The sequence below is a fragment of the Micromys minutus genome (genome assembly GCF_963924665.1).
Source record: "Micromys minutus genome assembly, chromosome: 15".
In the NCBI taxonomy this organism is placed as follows: Eukaryota; Metazoa; Chordata; class Mammalia; order Rodentia; family Muridae; genus Micromys; species Micromys minutus.
The window spans coordinates 31,691,646-31,715,684 of NC_137984.1; the positions used below are offsets into that span (position 1 = coordinate 31,691,646).

The 24,039-nt window shown below is 46.5% G+C and overlaps 1 protein-coding gene across 1 annotated transcript; it reads right to left on the bottom strand.

Annotated features, from left to right (window-relative positions):
- On the bottom strand, window positions 1–12,106 carry KCNMB3 (potassium calcium-activated channel subfamily M regulatory beta subunit 3; the record flags this gene model as incomplete). The annotated part of the gene is made up of 4 exons (XM_080929348.1): window positions 1–285; window positions 719–917; window positions 3,158–3,331; window positions 12,045–12,106. 4 exons carry the CDS (start codon window positions 12,104–12,106, stop codon window positions 1–3), a joined length of 720 nt encoding a protein of 239 aa, XP_080785474.1.
- Between the last annotated feature and the right edge of the window lie 11,933 nt (window positions 12,107–24,039).

Sequence of the window (24,039 nt, forward strand, 5' to 3'; positions counted from 1 at the left end):
TTAAGCTCTTACCACTGTGCTGTACCGTTCACACTGAAAGGACAGATACTGTGTTAGCCTAACCAAGCCAACAATTAGAGCGCCTCCCAGCAAAGTCAGTAAAGGCCAAAATAAGCAGTGAAAGACCACATTGTGGCCAGACTTTTTCAGGACCACTCCCAGGGGCCCATCAGGACTGTAGAAGCAGGAGAAAGTTCCATTGTTGTGATCGAAGAATTCCTTGATGTCCAGGGCACTGTTGAGCAGATCATCCCTGTCTCCGTGACACGTAGGTGTGTAAAAGCACTAGGAGTTTGGAGGAGAGAAAAGCTCTGTTAACAGTGGCCAGCACTAAGGCTCCAGGATAATGCTATGGTGGGGAGACAGAATAAAGACATGCTCACTTTGTAGTGTGGGGGAAGGGAGGGTCAGCAGGAGCACACAGAATGAAATGACCATGTCTGTTAGTTTCTTGGCTCAGTGGGGCCTAGCATGCACAGATCCCTCCTGGTTCAGTCCTCAGCTCCTTGTTATAAAGCATGACAATCCCAGCACTCAGGGGGTAGAAATAGATGATTCCAAAGCTCACGGCCATTCTTGGTTACATGGTAAGTTTGGAAGCATCCAGGGTTACACGACGCCCTCCTAAAAAGGAAATGTTCACTAGAAACTGACCTCTCCTGTTCAACAGCACTATGGAAGGGCAGCAGAGAACTTTTAATTGTCAAGTTCACATTACCTTGGGGTTGGTCCTCATAGCCTCCTCATCGTAGTGGAGAAGCACTTTCTGCCCAGAGTGGCTGAGGTTTACAAACACCTGCAGGCAGGGGTATCTCCCCTGGTCCTGACAGCTACCCTCACAGGTAAAGGCGAAGTCCAGCCAATCATCAGCAATGTGTGTGTGGACCGTGGTGCAGTTTGATTCTTCTCTGGGAGAGCTTTGAAATTCAAAAAAGAAAAAATGTACAGATGGGAGGTTCTGGAGGAAGCTACTGAAAAATCAGTTTCTGCATTCTGAGGCATGCTAAACCACTGGCCCAAACATTAGCACAAACATCACATCCTGGTCAGAGAAAAGAGCCGGGTGGTGACTGCCTCAGTTCTGATCCTAGGCTCGTATTTCCTCTCTGCCAACCCTGACACAATACTATCAGAACCTGGAATTATGTGTTAGCATCAAGACTGGCTAGTGTGGATTCCAGGTGTTCCAGAGATTCTAGCTCAGGAGGTCTGAGAATCTCTAAACTAATAGTAGTTAAGATGCACGTATTAGGAAAAATGAACTAAGTATATCATTACCCTAAATACTGAGCCACCAAGAGTCACATAACCACCGTCTCTCATGTGGCCACTTTTAGATGTGTTTCTCAGCTTCCTGGTGAAAAGGAACGAGTACTTGACTGGCACTTTCATAGTGTGGCCTTGCTGGGAGAAGGATGTCACTGGAGTGAGCTTTGAGAGTTTAAGAATCAAAACTTCCAGTCTGATCTCTGCTCTGTGCTTGCTTGCGGTTGGGGAAGTGATCTCTCATTCCTGGTCCTGCCACAGCCCCTAATTGCCACCATGCCTCCCTGCTATGGCAGCCTTTATCCTCGTGGAACCATAAGCCAAATTTCTACACATTGCCTCTGGTCATGGTGCTCTGTCCTAGCCATAGGAAGGTCACTACAGCACCTAAGCTATCATCTGTGCATGGCGCAGAGCAAGCTTAGGTCCAGCGTGCTAGTGCTTGTGGCACCTGCCATCTGGCCACGCCCCCTGGAGCATAAAGATGTGTATGTCTGGCACCCTGAGGAATTCAGAATCACACCTCACCTCCACATGGGGATCTCAGTACACTTACTTCTGATGCCGGAACCAGGGCAGTGCTGTTGAATCACAACCGAAAGAAAACTAGAACATGCATTATGGATACCTAGGAAACTGGCACCAGATGTGTCTGTAAGGAAGTTTCTAGACTGGTTTAGGAGGGAAGACCCACACTGAATGGTGCCATGGCACCAGAGGAAGAAAACAGACCTGCTGACCACCATGCCACCCACAGACCTGCACCCACCAGTACAATGGCCACAGCCAGGCTGCAGCAGGAGCCACCACAATATGTAAACATGTGGTGGTCAAATGGGAGAGAAGAAAAGAGGAGCACCTTGAACATTAAGAAGAGAGATGGGAGGCTGGAGAGATGGCTCAGAGGTTAAGAGCACTGACTGCTCTTCCGGAGGTCCTGAGTTCAGTTCCCAGCACTCACATGGTGGCTCCCAACCATCTGTAATGAGATCTGATGCCCTCTGCTGGTGTGTCTGAAGACAGCTACAGTGTTCTTATATAAATAAAATTAATTATTTTTAAAAAGAGATGAAACTGGAAACTCGGGAGTAGAAAGTCTGTTCTTAGTGGCCAGCCCAGCTACCTAGAGCCATGGAGAGGACCCAGCCCAAACTGCCACCGAGGGCCACGTGTGAGTCCGTGGCTATGCAGTGGCAAGGGGCTACGACTCACATTACCATTAGAGAACATGGCAATGTCTCTGGCCAGGGCAGCCACCAGGGACCACACGGATGTCCAGGGGCCGTGCATGACTGACTCTGACCCTGTCCCTCACTGGATGCTCTGGAGAGCTAGCTCCATCTTTTACCATTGGGAGCACTACGGAGAACAGACCCAGTGCCTGACCCAGGCAGCACAGCAAAGCTGACTCTGGTGGAGGGAGCACGGGTGAGCCGACCCTGAGGGTGAGTGCAGGAGAACTACTTCCTCCTGTGGTCTGTCAGTGCAGGGTTGATGTCCTGCCTGCAGTGGCCAGGAGAGCTGACTCTGGGTTCATGAGAGCAGGACAGCTAGTCCTGCCCCCTCTCTGGCTGTAGCACTTGTGAGGCAGAGTCCTGAACCTCATCTGGGCAATACGTTGGAGCTGGCCCTGATGGCAAAGGTTTGGGTGGGCCAGCCCAGAAGGTGTGAGAGTGTTGGCCCGGCCTCTCCCGGCCTCTCCCAGCCTGCAGCACTTGATGGAAGTGCTCAGCTAGACAGGCCACCATGTGCAGAAGTGGACTGTGAACATCAGGGAGCTAACGACTGTTTCACACCTCCTCTACCACCACTGTCTCCAGCACGGATAGGCAAGCTCTGCAGTGCGGAGCAGGGCCCATCTGGGAGCTTTGGGTCTTAGCCCGCATCTCACCTGAGCATGAAGGGCTTCAACACAGTGGTCCCCAGCAGGAAGAACATCAGCACGGAGGAGGCCATCATGGTGATGCCCAGCAGCGTGGCCCGGTCCTCACCAGCACTTGATGGCAGCTTTGGGTGCACCTTCAGGAGATCTCCATTGCTTTTGCCTGAGGCTGGAAATGCTGTCCTTTGGGGGAAGCCAGAAAGGAAGCTGTGTGCACTGAAGGGAGCTCAAACATTTAGCTTGTGGCAAACCTGAGTCTGATTCACTGAGTAATACACAGGTCCCCAGGCTTGGCCCAGATACCACACTCAGCGCTGAGAATGGGCGCTATCAAAATAAACTAAAGTGATACATTGTCATATTTTTTAAGTTATAAAATACTGACTGTAGCATAATTTATATTACATTGCCAAGTCATCGTGTGTTTTACGAAGGTTTGAAAATGGACTCGGAGCAAGGACGACTCCCTTTTCCCAGACTCCAGTTTTTGTTGTTGTTTCGGTTTGTTTGGTTTTGGTATTTTAATCAAATACATTCCCAGACTCCTTATTCTGAGTCAGGCTGGTCCCTAAGTCTGTGTCAGAAGGAAAGGCGAAATAAGACTATACAAAACAGTGAATAGCTTGGGACTGAGGAAATGTAGTCGATAAAGAGTTAAAGAACTCAGGTTCCTATTCCCAGATCCGAGGTAAATGTGAGTAGATCTAGGTAACCATGACAGTTGCCTATAATTTTAGGCTAGGGTAGGGTGGTGGAGTTGGTGGTGGTGGTGGTGGTCCCAGTACAAGCTGTCCATAGGAGTAGCCATATCAGTAAGCTCTGGGTTTGGTTGAGTGACCCTGCCTCAATGAATACTATGATTCAGAACATCATTCTAGTGCCTCCACATACATACGCACCCATGTACGTACAAACTCGAGTGTGTGTGTGCTCGCACACACACACACATGAAAATGAAAACAAAAAGCACATTGCATCCCCGAGCAGCTGAAAGGTAAAACTTCCAGAGAAGGTTACTGTTGTTTGTCCCGTGACATAAACATTCCTGATGTGTCGGAAGCTGGAAGGCTCATCCATGAGGGAAGACTGCTGTACCTGGAACCTCTCAGGCCCAACTTCCAGCATGTTGCCTTGAGCTGCCTTCCTCTGCTCCCTCTTCTGGAAATCACAAGCCCCTGAGGGGATGGCGTTTTCAGTCTACCTGTTGCTTGCTGTCGATCTTTTGCCTTTGCCTACTACACATGTGGTGAGTGCACTCATTTAAAACAAAGTGTGGCTAGCTTATTCTCCCTGCAGAACAGACGATGGTGTATGTCTGTGATCCCAGCACTCAGGAAATAGAGGCAGGAGGATTAGGAGTTCAAGGCCAGCCTGGACTTCATAGTGAGTTTCTTGCAGCCAACCTGGGCTACAAGAGACCCTGTGATAAAGAGAGAGAGATGGGGGACTGGTCAGCCATTAAGAGACATCTGCTCTTGCTGGGGACAATGTCAGTTCCTGACACTCATATCAGTAGGCTCACAACTGCCTAAATCTCTAGCGTCAGAGAATCCAGCACCCTCTTAGACTTCACAGACACCTGCATGCTTAGGTGCACATACGGACAAACAGGTGCTCATGCACGAAAATGTTCTTAACGCCTTTGTTAAAAGAAGAAGCGAGGGTGGGGTAGAAAGGGAGAAACTGTACCACATGGGGACTGCAGTTCCTGGTGACAGCTCAGGATGCCTATCCATGGGGTATGGCTCTCATTTGTCGTGAGATTCATGAGCCTGTTCGTCTTTCAGTGATTTCTATGGCCTTGGTGAGTGTGATTACTCCATACGCTCACGAATTCTCTAGAAAAAGCACAGCTAGAGAAGCCACGTTGAGAATGAGTGATGTCCTGGGACGGGAGACTGCTCTTCTTGTCATCCCTTCCCCCACCTCCTCATCACCTGAGTGAGACAGCAGGCCCACGGCCAGGTCTACAGGTTTAAGGTTCCTCCCCCCTCCCCATCCCTCCATCTGCAAACAAACCCATCTATCTATAGTGTCTCCCATCTATCAACTCTTCTTCCTTTCATCTCTCCTCTCCCAGGAGCTGTGGTGAGTTTCTTCACAGGGGTGCCTGCTCAGTGGTGAAAGCCATCACAGCCAGAAAAGCAAGATTCTGACTTAAAATCACAACTCGTGATGATGTTGGAGGACTTTAAGAAGGTTATAAATAACTCCTTTAAAGAAATACAGGACAACACAGGTAGACAGGTAGAAGCCCTTAAAAAAGAAACACACACACACACACACACACACAAGTCCTTTAGAGAATTACAGAAAAACACAAGCATACAGGAGAAGGAATTGAACAAAACCATCCAGGATCTAAAAATGGATAGAAACAACAAAGAACCCTGGAGATAGAAAACCTAGGAAAGAGATCAAAAAACATAGATGCAAACATCACCAACAAAATACAAGAGATGGAAGAGAGAATCTCAGGGGCAGAATTGCTCAGGTACAAAGCAATTAGACAACAAAGAGGTTAAAGGGATACAAATTGGAAAGGAAAAAGTCAAAATATCACTATTTGCAGATGATACAATAGCATACTTAAGTGACCCAAAAATTCCAACATAGAACTTCTAAAGCTGATAAACAACTTTAGCAAAGTGGCTGGATATAAAATTAACTCAAACAAATCAGTAGCCTTTCTCTACTCAAAGGATAAATGGGCTGAGAAAGAAATTAGAGAAACAACACCCTTCATTCACAGTAGTCACAAATAATATAAAATACCTTGGTGTGACCCTAACCAAGCAAGAGAAAGATCTGTATGACAAGAAGTTCAAGTCTCTGAAGGAAGAAATCGAAGAAGATCTCAGAAGATGGAACAATCTCCAAAGCTCATGGATTGGCAAAATTATATAGTAAAAATGGCAATCTTGCCAAAAAGCAATCTACAGATTCAATGCAATCCCCATCAAAATTCCAACTCAATTCTTCATAGAGTTGGAAAGAGCAATTTGCAAATTCCTTTGTAACAACAACAACAAAACAAACAAAACCAGAACAGCAAAAACTATCCTCAACAATAAAAGAACTTCTGGGGAAATCACCATCCCTGACCTCACGTTGTATTACAGTTCAATTGTGATGAAAATTGCATGGTATCAGTACAGATACAGGCAGGTAGATCAATAGAACAGAATTGAAGACCCAGAAATGAACCCAGACACCTACAGTTACCTGATCTTTGACAAAGGAGCTAAAAACTTTCAATGAAAAAAAGAACAGCATTTTTAACAAATGGTGCTGGTTCAACTGGCAGTCAGCAAGCAGAAGAATGCAAATCGATCCTTTCTTATCTCCTTGTGCAAAGCTCATATTTAAGTGGATCAAAGACCTCCATATTAGAACCAGGTACACTGAAACTATTAGAAGAGAAAGTGAGGAAGAGCTTAGAACACATAGGCACAGGGGAAAAATTCCTGAACAGAACACCAATGGCTTATGCTTTAAGATCAAGAATCAACAAATGGGACGTCATAAAATTGCAAAATTTCTGTAAGGCAAGGGACAATGTCAATAGGACAAAATGGCAGCCAACAGACTGAGGAAAGATCTTTACCAATTGTATATCTTATAGAGGGCTAGTATTCAATATATATATATAAAGAACTCAAGAAGTTAGACTATAGAGAATCAAAAAATCCTATTAAAAATGGGGCATAGAGCTAAACAAAGAATTCTCAACTGGGGAATATTGAATGGCTGAGAAGAACCTAAAGAAATATTCAACATTCTTAGTCATCAGGGAACTGCAAATCAAAACAACCCTAAGATCCCACCTCACATCAATCACAATGGCTAAGATAAAAAACTCAGGTGACAGCAGACACTGGCAAGGAGAAAGAGGAACACTCCTCCATTGGGATTGCAAGCTGGTACAACCACTCTGAAAATTAGTCTGGCTATTTCTAAGAAAAGTGAACATAGTCCTACCTGAGGACCCAGCTATACCACTCCTGGGCTTATACCCAAAAGGTGTTCTAACATCTAACAAGGACACACGCTCCACCATATTCATAGCAGCCTTTTTTATAATAGCCAGAAGATGGAAAGAACCCAGATGTCCATCAATGGAGCAATGGATACAGAAAATATGGTACATATACACAATGGAGTACTACTCAGCTATTAAAAACAATGGCATCATGAAATTCCTAGGCAAATGGAACTAGAAAATATCATCCTGAGTGAGGTAATCCAATCACAAAAAACAAAAACAAAAACAAAAACAAAAACCCACATGGTATGCACTCACCGATAAGTGGATTTTAGCCTAAAAGCTCATATTACCCAAGATACAATTCACAGACCACATAAAGATCAAGAAGAAGGAAGACCAAAGTGCAGATGCTTCAGTCCTTCTCAGATGGGAGAACAAAAATATTCACAGGAGGAAATAGGGATAAAAAGTTTGAAGCAGAGACTGAAGCAAAGGCCATCCTGAAACTGCCCCACCTGTAGATCCATTCCATATACAGCCACCAAGCCCAGACAATATTGCTGATGCCAAGAAGTGCTTGCTGACAGGAGCCTGATATGGCTGTCTGCTGAGAGGCTCTGCCAGATCATGACAAATACAGAGGCAGCGGGCTGGAGAGATTGCTCAGTGGTTAAGGATACTGACTGCTCTTCCAGAGGTCCTGAATTCAAATCCCAGCAATCACATGATGGCTCAACCATTGGTAATGAGATCTGATGCCCTCTTCTGGTGTGTCTGATGACAGCTACAGTGTATTCATATATAATAAATAAATCTTAAAAAAAAAATACAGAGGCGAATGCTCACAGCCAATCACTGAACTGAGAATGGGGTTCCCAATGGAGGAGTTAGAGCAAGGATTGAAGGAGCTGAAGGGGATTTCAACCCCATAAAAACAACAATACCAACCAACCAGAGCTCCCAGGGACTAAACCACTATCCAAAGAGTAGAAATGGACAGACCCATGGCTCCAGCTGCACATGTAGCAGAGGATGGCCTTGTTGGGTATCAATGGAAAGAGAAGCCCTTGGTTCTTTCAAGGCTCGATGCCCCAGTGTAGGGGAATGCCAAGGCACAGAGATGGGAGGGTCTTATGAAAGGGAAACCAGGAAAGGAGATAACATTTGAAATGTAAATAAAATATATCCAACAAAAGTAAAATTAAAAAATTATATTAAATATAGAGATATGGTCTAACATTGGTTAAAACTTCCTTTACCTGGAAGATTCAATTCTAATGAATATGTACCCAGTATCACAGCCTCATTGATCCAAGTGTGAGGATAAACAGACAAAATCCGGTCAGACTTGACATCTTTTTAACTCCCTCTGAAAATTCATAACACAACCAGCCAGGCCACTAAGGAAACAGATGAGTGTGTCTGGAGAGAGGCCTGGTCACTAAGAGCACTTACTGCCCTTATGGAGGTTTGGTTCTCAGCCCCCAGCAGTGGCTCACAGCAATCCATAAGTCCTGTTTCGGGACATCTGATGTCCACTTTCTACCCCTAAGGGCACCAGGCACACACTTGGTACACACACACACACATACATATATGCAGTCAATATTCTCATACACATTTTTTTAATTAAAAAAAAAAACCCTTTTAAAAATAAAATTAACCATCCGGGAGCAAAACGATTGCTTCTCTAAATAATGAATGTAGCCTGTGCATTCTCCTTAAGTATAGACAGAGTGGCTAGGGCCCGATCGCATGGTTTAGGAACCCTAAAGAGGCAGCAAAAACTCGAGCATCCATCAGTGAGTGTGGCTTGCCTTTGATCTCGTCAGCGTGGGAAACGTGGAAACTGTGAGGAAATCTAAAGAGTGTTCCAGAAACATGTTTACAAGCCCTTTCTAAAAGACTCCTCACCCGTGTGTGTGTGTGTGTGTGTGTGTGTGTGTGTGTGTGTGCTTGAGCACTTGGATCCCATTGGAGCTGGAGTTTCACACGGTTATGAGCTACCTAATGCTGGGAGCTGAGACATGTTCTTTGCAAGACCAGTGTGCCCTGCTCACCACTGAACCGTCATCTCTCCACCCCCACCTCTGCCATTAAAAGAAGTACTTTTATGCGTGGAAGTGTCTTTCCTGCGTGTACTAGGTGCACCCCATTCATTCCTGGTGCCCCTGGAGGCCAAAAGAGGACACTGAATTCCCTGGAACTGGAGTCACAGAGGGTTGCGAGCCACTCTGTGGGTATGGGAACAAAACCTGGTCCTCTGAAAGAGCAGCCAACGCTCTAAACCACTCCACATCTCTCCAGCTCCTCACGTCTGTTGGTTTAAGTACAGTCAGTCCCCTTCCTGGATTATTATTGTCTTTATGTTGTTTTAAACAAATACGGTCACATTGGACATAGGTTTTTTTATCAGATTTTTTTTTATCTTGTATTTTTTACTTAATTCCCATGCTATTAACAGTGACTTGTAAACGCCCTGTGATTTCACGGTCCATCGGTCAGATAATGCGAACGGTTCTTGCCTGCATCCTCAGAGTTGAGCATCACTGGCTTGTCTCCAGGTTCTGAGACTGTAACAGCACTGCCCGTGGTGAACTCAGTGGTGTTTACAAGCACTGTTTTATCCCAGGATCTCAGAGTGATTGAGTAATTAAGAACATCTCATTTGCTCTCTAGTCAGTGAGATGAGTCAATAGAATTTTAATTATTTTTTTCACCAGAAATATTGATGTCCTGAAGACAACAATCAGTAGCCTCTGTGCCCTTTCCTCCCTGTGGAGTCCTCCCTGTGCAGTCCTCCCTTCCCTGTCTTTCTTGCTTGGTCTTCCTTTCCCAGTCCTCCTTATCCAGTTTTCCCTACTAAGTCCTCCCTGCCCAGTCCTCCCTGCCCAGTCCTTTCTGCTCTGTCCTCTCTGATCTGTCCTCCCTGCCCAGTCCTCCCTGCCCAGTCCTCCTTGCCCAATTCTTCCAATCCAGTCCTCTCTGCTCTGTCCTCTCTGCTCTGTCCTCCCTGCCCAGTCCTCCCTGCAGAAGGTAACTTTCCAATCAGACCCTAGCACAGAAGCTTTCACATCACCTCCTCAGCCAGAGGCAAACTGAGCTGCTAACAGCATGAACAGACTAGCTCTAGCTCCATAGCTTGCCTATGTGGTCGGGACAGAAACCAGCAGCCTTGCCCTTTGACATCTGAACTGTACAAGAACTTGCTGTAGCTCAGGCATGCATCACGATGCACCTAATGAGGATCCCTGCGCATTTGCAACACTGGGCATGTGTGTTCAATGACTACCTCCCTGAAGTTTGTTTCCGTTGAAAGGAGGTTTTGGTCATTGCTCAAACCTTTCTGGTATTTGTTTTGTAAATACAAAAGTGCTCAGCAACTTTTTTTGAAATAGTAAATGAGGCTGATAAAGACCACCACCAAACTTAGGGTGGGTGCAAAGAGCAGCTATTCAACTCTGCCTCTCAGGTGAAAGTGAGACTAGGGGTGTGTTGGGGACAGACTGGACTGTCTTCCATCTTGTCTGTGTCATGAGGAGTATCTTCACTTTCACTTGCTGGCTTGGTTGCTATTCGTTCTCCTGCCATGAAGCGACTCACTGGAATGGTCTGCGCATAAAAAGGATTAGTTCATAACTAGGGGAGTCTCTCTACTTTGTGATCTGGCCCCTCTACCAGCCTGGAGCCCACTCCCAACCTACCCAATGCCTCTCCTTCTTCTCCTTCATGCCCTAAAATATTACTCAGGGAGGCAGTTAGAACCGGAGGTTAGTGGGTACAGCTCCCAATTCTCTTTACAGTGCTAACAAGCCATCCACGTGTTCTATAGTGGGAGAGCTTGGCTTCGAGGTGTCCCCTCCCGAGAACATGCCAGGACGTTTCTAACATCTTATCTCACAAGCCTGGCATGGCTGTCCTCTTCTCTACCCACTTCTGACTGCCCTGCTGCCCCAACCCTAGCACAGGAGTTCAGGCCCCCACTTCCCTGAACCTCAAAATCCCTCTGCTTTGCATACGCTGGGGGAGAAGGGTCCTAAAATAATCTTTTTCACTTCCAGCTTACTCGGTATAGCGGTTAACACCAGCAATCTCTACACTTGGGAGGTGGAGACAGGATGATCAGGAGTTCAAAGTCAGCATCTGACACATAGCCAGTTTTCAGTCAACCCAGGCTACATGAGATGTTGTCTCAAACAAACAAACAAAAATCAAACAAAAAAACAAAACAAAACAAAAAACACCAAAAAAACACCCAAACAAGCAGAACCTCCAAACTAACAAAACCCAAAATAATAATAATAATAGTAATAGTAATGATGCTGGTGATAATAATAAAATGTGTATAAACTATGCAGACCTATCTATAAAGAATTCCAGGAAGGTACCACTGACTAAAGTACACAAAGATAAGCATCTCTATAGCAACATAAGATGAGGGGCAAAGACCCAGAGCCCTTCAGCTGCCTAGATGGGGAGCTGAAACCCGAATCTTGGTCTGGACCAGTAAGTCTTCACCAATAGGACCGAAAGCTGCTGTCATCTCTTTGTTCCTTCATACAAAAGATATATTGCCGAGCACTGCTTTGAGTGCTGGGATCCATAGCCTATACCGCCTACCTCACCTGTGCATCCAGATACAGTGGTCCACACCTGGAACTCCTGCACTGGAGAAGAGGAGGCAGGAGGATCATTCTTAACTGTGTAGAGAACATGAGGCCAGTCTGGGCTACGTGAGAGCTTGTCTCAAAACAGCAACCAAAGGCGGGTGTGGGGTAGAGGTGGGTGGTAGGGGTACCTGGGAGGCATTGCAGGCTGGCCTCCTCAAAGCACCTACCAAACTCAGCTTTCAGCACTGGCCTTGTTCAGCAGGATGTACACTGATGGGCGACTCAGGTGGGGACTTACCTCCCTTGGCGCCTCCGGCTACCCTGTAGCGTGATTTGGACCGGGATGCTGAAGGGCTGCATGGGGCCAGGGGCTAGCTGATTCAGATGCTCCTCGCCCGAGTTGTCCCTTTTAGAGCTCAGGAAGCGTCATCGTCATCGGAAGTGGAGTCCCAGAGGGAGTTCCCAACTCCCTGCCTAGCCAAAGCCGCCCAGACCCCTGTTGTATCCAGAACTGCAGGACCTCTAGAAGTTTCCTAGAGAGGAGGGAACTCAGACAGCCTGCTGCAGAGCAGAGCTCAGGAGTAGATGCTCATGGAGGACTTGGGTGGTTCGGTAGCCAAACAATTCTCCCCCAGCATTGCCTCCCTGGCGTCTGTTCCACCTGTCACCTGTGTTTCCTCTGAAGCCACCAGGTGCATTGTCATAGAGACCAAAAGGGCTGTGGAAAGTTTTGAGCCCCCAGGGACTCTGTGTAATTGGGGACAGACATACCTAATACACAACATATGAGAAGAGGAAATGCTCTGTCCCAGACATACTCTCATTTTTCAAAAATTATGCTAGGCTTAATAGAGTAGCCTTTTCTGGTTAACTGTCTGTTCTGAATAAAAGAATATTTTTCAAAACGTGTGAGGTGACTCAGTGGGTCAAAGGTCATCTGGCCAAGCCTGGTGACCTGAGTTTCATGTCCAGACACTGGTGAAGGGAGAAGGCGAGAGAGTCAAGTCTACAAAATTGTCCTTCGAATTCCACACACAGACAGGAACAGGCTGTGCACACAGTAATTGAAATATTAGTTTGTCTAATTTTTAAAATTAGTTTTACAGAAGACATAATAGTTTCCACTCAGAAGTTAAAGGCAGGAGGATCAGGGAGGTAGCCCTGGGTGCTATAAAAGAGTAGGCAGGCTAAATCATGGAGGCAGACTAGTAGGCAACACTCCTCCAAGGCCCCTTTCTGCGTCCAGGTCCCTGTCCTGTTTGACTTCCTGCCCTGGCTTCTCTCAGTGACAGACTGTGATGTCCAAGTGTAGACAGTATAAATAAACCCTGTCTCCCCAGGTTGGTTTTGGTCATGTTGATGTATCACAGTGTATTTGTTAGATTTCTGAGGCAGCTTAAAGAGACAGGCAGCAAATGCTCAGACTGACCTCAAAGAGGTGGGAGGGCACAGATAAACTTAAGGAAACAGCCCATAAAGAATGCTGGGGGTTCCTGTGCACATGACCAACTGTGACACTAATCTTAGTTGTCAACTTGATTGAATCTGGAATTAACTAGAACACAAAGTGCTGGGCTCTGCTGTAAGGGATTACTTGAAAGAGGAAGACACACCCTTAGTGTTGGTGGTGCTTTTGGAGGTGGGCCGAGTAAAAGGACACTCAAGAAAGGAACTTTGCTTTTAGTTTGCTTGCCTTCACTCTTGATGGCCTTCACCAGCCGGCTACTGTGGCATTCCTTTGCCGATATGAGGACCGACTTCTCCGAGATTCCAGTGTAGACCGAAGACCAGCTTTGCCAGACTTGGGAGTGCTGAGACTTCCAGCCCTGCGGATCAAGCAACTACTGGATTTTCAACCTTGCCAGTGTGAGACGGTCTTTGTTGGACTCCCTGGACGGCATGGCAACCCATGTGCTCACAGATAAGCGTTTGCAGAACCGGGAATGTTAAACATTCCAGGCTGTCTCTTCAAAGGGAGCCATGTAACCTGTTTGCTGCCCGGAAGACGGGAGCAGATGTGGTCAATAAGCCTTGTGACCTTTTCATTCCCTGTGTAGCAGAGGCCACACCAGATCCTCCCCGAGGCCCTTAACTTGAGCTTATTTTCCTAGTTAATCAGTAGGCTCCATCTTTATGGAAGATGTCACTCGTACGTCACAGAAAGTTTCGATATAGTCACTTTTTTGTACACGTGGGATTGAGCTAATTATCACCAGGAAACTAAATTGTGAGGTGTTTAAATGTGCCTAAAATAAATGAATCCAGGTCAGACTTTGGAAGTTTGATGCATCACCGGCTACTGAGTCATGTTGAACCAAACTGCCTTTTTGCCTCTCTTAGATCATGACATCTTCTGGCCAAGGTATTCACAGACACCCTGGAAGTCAACCTGATGCAGCCCATGCATTCTATCATTTCTGTTTCTTTAGAGAACCCTGACTAATGAGTGTACCAACCACAATCTCAAAGGCTCTGGTCTTCAGCCCCTTGCATTTCTTCTTTGGTTTTTAACCTATGAATAGCTTTGAAATCCACGAGTTTTATTGCTGACAACAAGCCAGAGCTTTGATGCCTGTATGTCAGTCACACATTCAGATTCCTGAAGAACTCAACTGACACAGTCCCACACAAGTAAGTCTGGAATGGAGTTGGGGAAGTGGCTCGGGTGTGCTTGCCTAGCACGCACAAAACCTGTGTTCAACCTCCAGTACCACGTATACTAGGTGTGGTCATGTGTGCCTGTCATCCCAGGTGCGATGGTGTGGTGTGTGCCTATAACAGGTGCAGTGGTGTGGTGTGTGCCTATAACAGGTGCGGTGGTGTGGTGTGTGCCTATAATCTCAGGGCCTAGAAGGTGGAAGTCAGGGGAACAAGGAAGTATTTAGCAAATGGAGGCCAGTTCAAGATACAGGAAGTCTCAAAATACACATAAACCAAAGGCTCACTATCAAAAAAAATAACTATAGCTCTGTATCAAAGACTCAGAGACAGACTCACCAAATTCTTGCTAATGCAAACTGGTTCAGGAAGGGAGGAAGCAGGCAAGGAGAAAGTGCTTATAGTGCTTTGTGACAAGAGGAAAATTAAAAGCTCAAAAGTGTCAGGAGAGCATTGGCTGTTGTAGCACAAGTCTTTTTATCCCAGCTCTTGGCAGGGGCTGGAGTGGGGGCAGGGTAGGGGCAGGGGCAGGGGCAGGGGCAGGGGCAGGGGCAGGGGCAGGGCAAGGGCAAGGAAATCTCTGAATTCAAGACCAGAGTAGTCTACATAACAAGTTCCAGGTCACTCGGAGCTATGTAGAGACCTTGCTCCCTGTCCCCCTCCCCCAAAAGATGTTAGGACAGCAAAAAGAGGGGTCTGAATAGAGTCTGCCCCACAGACAAAACAGAGTGTACTAGAGAAGGAGCCTCCAGTTCAGTCAGCATAACTAATTCATCACACTCCCTGGGGCTGTGGTCAGCACAACATGCTGTGGCCTCAGCAACGCAGACCAAACAGTAACATTCCAGAAAGGGTTTATTGAATACACGCTTTGGCCAGAACTTTTCAGGCACTCAGAATAACTGTGAGCAAAAGCAGAGAAATCCCTGCCCACTGGACCCTTTTATTCTGGTTGCAGAGACATAAAGAAATAGAGACCCAAGCACAGTAAATCCAGATACTTGAGTGTGGAGGAGAAAGGAAAGCAAACAAGCTTGGAGAAAGCCAAGGGAAGCCCCAGGCCCTGCGGAGTGAGCTGGAGGGGCAAGGAGCAGCCAATGGAACAGAGGACAAGACCCCACAACTAGGCAGATGGAAGAGCTTGGTTGGCAAGAAGATCCAACGCCATGGCTTCTGGATTCCTGGCACTGGGGAGGCAGAGGAAGGAGGATCAGGAGTCCAAGACTCATGTGGTCAACAGGACACTGCTCAAAAGACCAAGTCTCAGAAGAGGACAGCGCGTGAGCACCCCATCACTAACAGAGAGTTACATTTAGCTGGACTCAGTTCTCCTGCCCTCTGCCTTAATGAGTGGCTTTAGTGTTTCCCTGCATTCAATTGAAGGCTGAACCACATGTCTCTTTATTTACTACCCTAGACCCACAGTTGTGAGTCACTATAGCCAGCTGGTAACCCTTTGATCTGCCAACCTTTCTCCCACAGGGCCAGGGCAGGGGCTAGACTGTCATCAGTTGGCTTTGGCTAATCGCAGGTTTAGGGGTTGTGTGGAGTGTGTAGCAGGTTCTCTAGACTCTGTGCATCTAAGCTCCCTCCCAGGGAGAAGGAAGAGACACAGCCTGTGTGAGGTTATTAGGGGGATTTCTGGAAGAACTCTGCAGAAGCAAACACACAGTAGTTAGCCACAGATGCTGGGAACAGGAAGAATTTAAGACCCTCATCCTACCCAGCCTCCCACCTCAGGCTTCACCCTTCACCTCACACAAGAGGCCAGATTCCTTCTCCACTAACATACTGTAAATATCCTTTGACCAAAACTTGAGGATGCTTATACTGATGAAATAATCAGTCTATTTTCCAGAGCCACATTTATGACCTTGAAGATGAGCCAGAAGAGTATCCTGTTAGTATTTAACATCAAAACTAGCTTAAGTGAGCTGGATGTAGTGGCCCAAGCCTTTTATCACAGGGCAGAGGCAGTGGTAGAGAGGCAGAGGGGCAGAGGGACAGAGGGATAGAGGGGCAGAGGGATAGAAGGGCAGAGGGATAGAGGGGCAGAGGGATAGAGGGGCAGAGGGATAGAAGGGCAGAGGGATAGAGGGGCAGAGGGGTAGAGGGGCAGAGGGATAGAGGGGCAGAGGGATAGAGGGGCAGAGGGATAGAGGGGCAGAGGGATAGAGGGGCAGAAGGGCAGAGGGGCAGAGGGATAGAGGGGCAGAGGGGCAGAGGGGAAGAGGGATAGAGGGGCAGAGGGATAGAGGGGCAGAGGGATAGAGGGGCAGAGGGATAGAGGGATAGAGGGGCAGAAGGGCAGAGAGGCAGGTGGACCTTTGTGAGTTCTAGGCAAGCCTGTTCTATATGGTGACTTCCCAGGACAGCCAGGGCTAATAGAAAAACTGTCTCAGAAAAATAATCAACAAAAACTAAGTGGGTGTCAGATATATGCCTGTGACCCCAGCATTGTGATATAGAGCTTGAGGCCCATCTGAGATACAAAAGGTTGCAACTGTAGTAAAATATGTTCATTTAAAATACATAAATAACCAACTCACGGTACAACACCACAGTCTAGCTCTTTCCCTCCCTCAGACCCTTCCTTTATTCTGGGGATCAAAATGTGGAGCCTCACGCACTCTACCATTTGGCTATCTCCTGAGTGCTGAAGTGCCAAGTTCATGATTTCCCATGTTCCTCACAGAAGGAAAGTAGAACCCCATGAAATTAAGACACTTGCCAGAAGGCATTATTCTGAATTGGAAGTTCTTGTGAGTGAGCCAAGCAGCTGCCACCTTGGGGCATTTACCTGTGACCCCTTGCACAAAAAAAAAAAAAAAAAAAAAAAAAATCATCCCAGCTTGACTTATGTCGCTCTTCGAGGGGTGGGAAGGGTGACTAGACCCTCACCCAAGGATCCAGCCCCTACCGAGTACCTGTTGTGTACATCTCTGCTTTAATTGTACATGGGTTCAGAAAGAGACTAAGTATGTTGGCCGGGGGTTGGGGGAAATCTATCTATATGGCTGTGGGGGACCCTTAGACCTGCTAGGTAAAGCTTTTCGGGTGCTGCTTATTGGAAAAGTACCACGCAGAGCCCTGTAGATGATCCCTCATCTGTGCTCTGTAAGGAAGTCCAATCAACTCTCTGGTTCTCTAGCGTGAGCTTTGGCAGAATCGGGCCTCAGTTCGTCATTGGGACCTTAGGAAAAGGGTACACGGTGCTTCCCCTGGGAAGAACTTTCAGCCACACAAGTTTACAATCTCACCACTCAGACATGAGCCTAACAGGAGGCTTGGTAAGGAATTGAGATAGTAGTTCCTTTCAGTTCAGGAAAAGATAGTGCGGATGATATATTTAACTGGTAGCCACTATCTTAGTTTACAGTATTTTGAGACAGGATTTCATATAGCCCACCCAGGCTTATCTCAAACTGTCTGCAAGAAGAGCCTGGCCTTTTGCTCTCCTGCCTCCATCTTTGAAGTGATGAGATTACAGGTGTGCACATGTCTTCAAAACATTGAAAGGAGGAGAAGGAGGAAGAGGAGGAGCTGAATTGACCTGTTGTAGTAGCACACGCCAGTAATTCCAATGCATGGGAAAGGACAATCATAAGTTCAAGGTCATTCTTGGCTACACAATTAGTTTATGATCAGTCTGAGCTACTTAAGACTCTCTCTCCATATATTTATATATGTGTATGTATGTATCTGTACGCACACACATATGACTATACTAGTCAAAGGTAATGATTTAAATAATACTCCCATTAATACAAAACTTAGTGTTATATACCAGTAACTTTAAGTTTAGCTCCATTTTCCAACAGAAAGGACATAGCTAATTTCCTTTCTTAGCATGTTCGTGGACTGGAGAGATGGCTCAGTGGATAAGAGCACTGACTGCTCTTCTAGAGGTCCTGAGTTCAAATCCCAGCTACCACATGGTGGCTCACAGCCATCTGTAATGAGATCGGATGCTCTCTTCTGATGTGTTTGAAGACAGCAACAGTATACTTATATAGAATAAATAAATCTTTAAAAAGAAAAAAAAGAAAGGAGGCAGCCATAAGATGCCTTGGAAAACATCAATGTTCAGATTACGTTTTCTCTGCTGAAATACCCGTGGTGTCCTGCTCACCTCCTACCACAGGTTCATGATACAGCGAGCAATCTACGCCCTTTCCAAAGATGTCCGTGTCTTTAGTCCAATCCTGCTGGGTTGGTTCACAGAGTCAGTGGATGTGACCCAGGTCTATGTAGTATAATGTGCTACTGCAGGAATGGCACTTTGAATGACTGTTTGGGTCCCAGTAGATGGAATGTTTAAGAAGGGAGACATGGCCTTGCTGGAGTAGGTATGGCTTCCCTGGATGTCACCCCACCCCTTGTCCAGCAAGGCTAAGTCTAAGTCTTGAGGACCAATATTCTAAAGATCTGACAAACCAGGGGACTCCAGGGTTTTTTTTTTTTTTTTTTTTTTTTTTTGTTCATTTTTTAACTATTGGGAGCTGTGGCCCTATTGGAGTAGGTATGTCACTGTGGCTTTAAGACCCTCACCCTAGCTACCTGGAAGCCAGTATTCTACTAGCAGCCTTCAGATGAATATGTAGAACTCTCAGCTCTGCCTACACCATGCCTGCCTGGGTGCTGCCATGCTCTGCCTTGATGATGATGGACTGAACCTCTGAACCTGTGAACCAGCCTCAATTAAATGTTGTCCTTATAAAAGTTGTCCTGGTCATGGTGTCTGTTCACAGCAGTAAAGCCCTAAGACATAGTACGAAGCTAATCACTTCCCATTTTTATTATAAAGCAAGCAAAACGTGAGTTGAAACCTATTATAAATGTAGGTAAATGCAAGAGCTGGAGGGATGCAGCTGGTGCTACATCTTATCATTTTTGGTCATGTGAACAAGCCAAGAATATTCTTCCTGGGCCTTTCTTTGCCTTTGCAACAGGGATAATATGGGTGTGCTGGGCATCCTCTTTATGCTCTTGCTTTCAAGTACATTAGTTTATCACGGTCTATGCAATTCTTTCGAGAAGGCCACAGTGTGGGAAGAACATTCTGTACTTTGCCCCAGCTTTCTTTCCATTGGCTGCCACACTTGGAGGAGGTGTGTCACTGAGGGTGGGCTTTGAGATTTTAAAAGCCCACTTCAAGACCATTCTCCCTCTCTCTGCCTGCTGGTGCCTGTAGACCTGAATGCAAAGCTCTCCACAACTGCCCCAACCCCATGCCTGCTTGGCTGCCTACCTGCCGCTATACTCCCTGCCCATGATGGTGGTCACAGCCTCACCCTCTGAAACTGTAAGCTTCTATAAATGGCCTTGGTCATGTTTTGTCATAGCAGTAGAGGAGTGACTAAGAGCAGCAGAGGTACCTAAAGCTGAATACAGTAGGCGCTCTCCTCCTCCACCCACTTCTGCTTAGGGATTATTTCCAACAGGCAAAAGCCACTGCTGACTCTGGGCTGATTTGCAGCATGTTGGGATCAGAATCCAAAAAGCTACTAAAAGGCAATGTTCATCCTCTGGGTTCCCCTGAGGACCTTGCATGTACATGACCTGTTCTGACATTTGTAAATAGAAAGAGCTAAGAACATCTGTTTCTCTTGCAGAGGACCTGGGTCCAGATTCTAGCACCAACATGGTTCTATGTTATCTGATCCTGTGGGCACTGTACACTTGTGGTGTATATACATGCAAACAGTCAAAACACACATACACACATAAAATTAATAATTTTTTTTTACTAGAATGTTGGTACTGGGGAGGGGTGGCCTCTGTTAGTAGAGTGCTTGCCTAGCATTCAGAAAGCCCTGGGTTCCATCATTTCCGGCTGCACATAAATTGTCAGGGCTGTGCACACTCGAAATGCTAGGAAGATACTAGGTTGAAGGCAAGCCCTCGTGTCTTGGGGTGTCAACTGCTGTGACAAAAAACGCTATGTTGGCGAGCGAAGGGTTTACTTGGCTTGTATTTCGACACTGCTGTGGTTGCGGCGTCTCTTCGCAGCAATAGCATGTGGACCAAGACAAATGGCATCATTCACAGTGTGCTAGTTCATCCCACATCCCACATGTGGCGGGGTCTGTTCCTTCTGCTCCTGGTTTCCTAAAATCCATTTGTCAGGTCTCGGTACTGTTTCCGATGCCCATGTTGCCCATGCACGTGTCTTGTAGTAGTTCCCTGTTTCAGAGTTTCCATTCTAACATTAAGGCAGCTGAGAGCTGCCCCAAATCCTCTCATCAGAAGACTCTGAAATAGGGCCAGGACATGCACACTAAAGACATGCACACTAAAGACATGCACATGCCTATAATTCTAGCACTAAGGAGGCAGGAGCAAAACGGTCTTTACAAATCCAAGACCAGCCTGCTTTACATTGTGAGTTCCAGATTAACCAGAGACACATAAAGAGAGTCTGAGGAGAAAGAATATACAATTCAACGGGTACACAGTTCTGAGAAGCCAAGTGGAGGATCCCTCTTTAGTCTCTCATGTGCTCTGAGCATCCTTTAGACTCATCTTTTTAGTACTAACGTGGATATAAGATTTGGGAACATTAGTTCACAAAGGTCAGATGAGACTTCTTCATGCTTCCCCGAGGGTGGAAATGCGAATTACCCAATATGTTCCGTCTCCTCTCAGTTGGCTGAGGTGTTCCCTCGTAATTAGTCTCCTGCTTCTGAACCCAGAGGAAGTATCCCCAAGGACAAATCTTCCTTTGTGCTTGAACTTCCAAATTAAACTTGATTGTCTCATCAGATAAATTTCCATGACCAGGTCCCAGATTGAGAGTCCCTGAAAGGGCAGAGAGATGCAGGCCACAGGGACAAGGGACTGTCTACAACAGGAACATTTTCACCAGCTACATCTGAGCTGTGTTCTGTGGGGAAAATGAGACCCAGGTCTGGCCTGTTGGTCTGTAGCTCAGTGCCACATGCTCAGAATGTCAAATGCTACAGGTCCAGTCCCAAGTGCTCAAAAACCACCAACAAAAACAATGGGATTCACATATAGTCAGACCACCCCCTTTCTTTGTCTATCCAGGGTCCCATGTAGACCAGGTGACCCCACACTAACTGTGTGACTGAGGATGATCTTGAACTCTTGACACCCCTGCTTCTGCCCACAGGCATGTACCACCATGCCTGCCTGAGCTACTTCTCCTAAAAATGTAGGAGTCAATGCTCAGTCTGTTCCGGGTGTTCCTCGCCTTCTGTGAGCAGTTCAGTTGCTCTATTGTGTTGCCTGAGAGGAGAGAGCTAGAACACAGCAGTTCTAGGAAGCTCCTCTGCCTTTGTCTTCCCTTGTCATTCTAAGGTCCTTTCCTGTGAGAGATGACAGCACAGCCACCTACCCTGGCACCCTGGCCTAAGGCCCTGCCTCTGAGGCCCACTCTCTGTGCTGCTTCAGCTGACTTTGGCAGGGCACTGACTCCTTCTTTTCCTAATCAGACCACCCAACTTTATTATGTCCCTGTGTCCAATTAAAATGAAGTTGAACTCCCATCTTAACGAGGTTAAAGGTTCAAAGTTTCAGCCAGGTGGCACCTGCCTTTAGTCCCAGCACTGAGGATGCACAGGCAGGTGGATCTCTGTGAGTTTGAGGCCAGCCTGGTGTACAGAGCTAATTCCAGCAGCATTGCTTGCACCTATGTATGAGCTTTTATGGTATTTGCCTTTATAAGCTGCCCCTGGGATGGATCCCAACATAAGATCCCAACCTGCACCAATCTAAGAAGCCATTTGGAACAAGACTTCCATTTTGAATAGTGGTTGAGCTCCCAAAGTTTAAGTTCCCAAGAGCTCCCTGGGAACTGACATCCTACTTGGCAGAAAGAGACATGTACATAGGTAACTGACATCCTGGTTGGTAAGTTAAGACATGAATGTTAGGCAAGGCCAGTCCCCTGCCGCAGTTGAACACCCCAACCAATGGGAGCAGGATAAGTGTTCAACAAAAACATGTTCCTGAGGAAACCCCCTATCCTTAAATCCTGACTGGCACAGATATTTGTGGATTTTAGGCTTAAACGTACAACAGGATCTTAATTCAGTGCCACATTCAGCTCCTAGTCTTGTCTGTGGCCCTCATCGATCAGTCTTGGGTGTGGCTTAAGTAAACCATCCTTGTTTGACTGAGAATGGTGATGTCTCATCTGAGTGGCTCGTGCCGTGATCCCCAGAGCCCAACAGTGTACACTGTGGCATACACGGGAGAACGCTCTCTCTCTCTCTCTCTCTCTCTCTCTCTCTCTCTCTCTCTCTCTCTCTCTCTCTCTCTCTCTTCCTCTCTCTCTCTAACAGACACACATACTAAATTTAATTTTTAAAAAGTTAAATTAACCTTATGCTACTTCACACAATATGTAAAAATTAACTTAAGATGGTCAAAGACCTAAATATATGTTTAAACTATAAATTTTTTAGAAGAACTTAATGTTAGCTGAGCATGAAAGAGTAGGCATGTAATTCTAGTGCTTTGGGAAGCTGAGGGAGGAGGGGCATGCGTTCACACCCGGGATACAGGCCGTCGTGTCTTTTATATATATATATATGATTTATTTACTTTTAGCTTAGGTGTATAAGTATTTTGCCTGAATGTGCACTTGCATGCTTGGTGTCTGAGGAGGCCAGAAGAGGGCACCAGACCCCCCTGAAACTGGAGGTACTAAAGGTCATGAGCCACCATGTGGGTGCTAGGAAGTAAACCCAGGTCTTCTACAAGAACAGCAAGTGCTTTTAACTGCTGAGCTATCTTTCCAGCCCTGTGGTGCACAGTCTTAATCCCAGAACTTGGAAGCAGGGAGATCAGGAGTTCAAGGATAGCCTTGGCTACATAGTGAGTTTGAGGCCAGTCTAGGACACACTAGACCCTGTCCTGGAGTAAATCTAGAGTTGGAGGGGGTATATCTCAGATAAAGTGCTTTCCCAGCATGCACCAAAGCCTACTTTGGGTCCCCTTAACACCATGAAACCCTGCAGAGTAGTACACATCTATAATCCATCACGTAAGAGGTAGAAACAGACGTATTAGGAGTTTAAGGTTATCCTTGGTTACACAGAGGTGAAGACAGCCTGGGCTACATAAGATCCTGTTCTAAAAATACCTAGAAATAATACACAGGATAGGCAGCTCAGGTCTAGTGCCAAGCGCCTGAAGTTGCAGCCTTTGTGAGACAGAGGCAGGAGGATTGGTACAAGTTGCAAATCCAAAACCGGCCTATGCTTCTTGGTGAGCTTACATCACAAAAGGGAGGAAGGCTGGAGAGATGATTCAGTTGGTTAAGTGAGTGCTGTGCAGACTCCGGGCTGAGTTTGGATCCACGGCATCCACGTAAGTAAGTACGGTGGTGTGTCCCTGTAATCCCACAGCTGAGAGACAGAGACAGGCAGATTTCTGAGGCTTGCTGGCCAGATCCAATCTAGGCAAAAAGTAAGAGACCCTGTCTCAAAAAGGTGTGAAGTGGGGATTTCTGGCTTTGTTGAACTCACTTGTGTCGTGTGATGCTTTCCTGGAAACTGTCTTATGAGAGGATGTTTTGCTGAGAACAGACACACGGTGTCTTTTTGGAAGTTGCCTGGTGAAAGGGCTTGTGATGTGTGGGCATGCTGATCTACGCCTGTGATGTC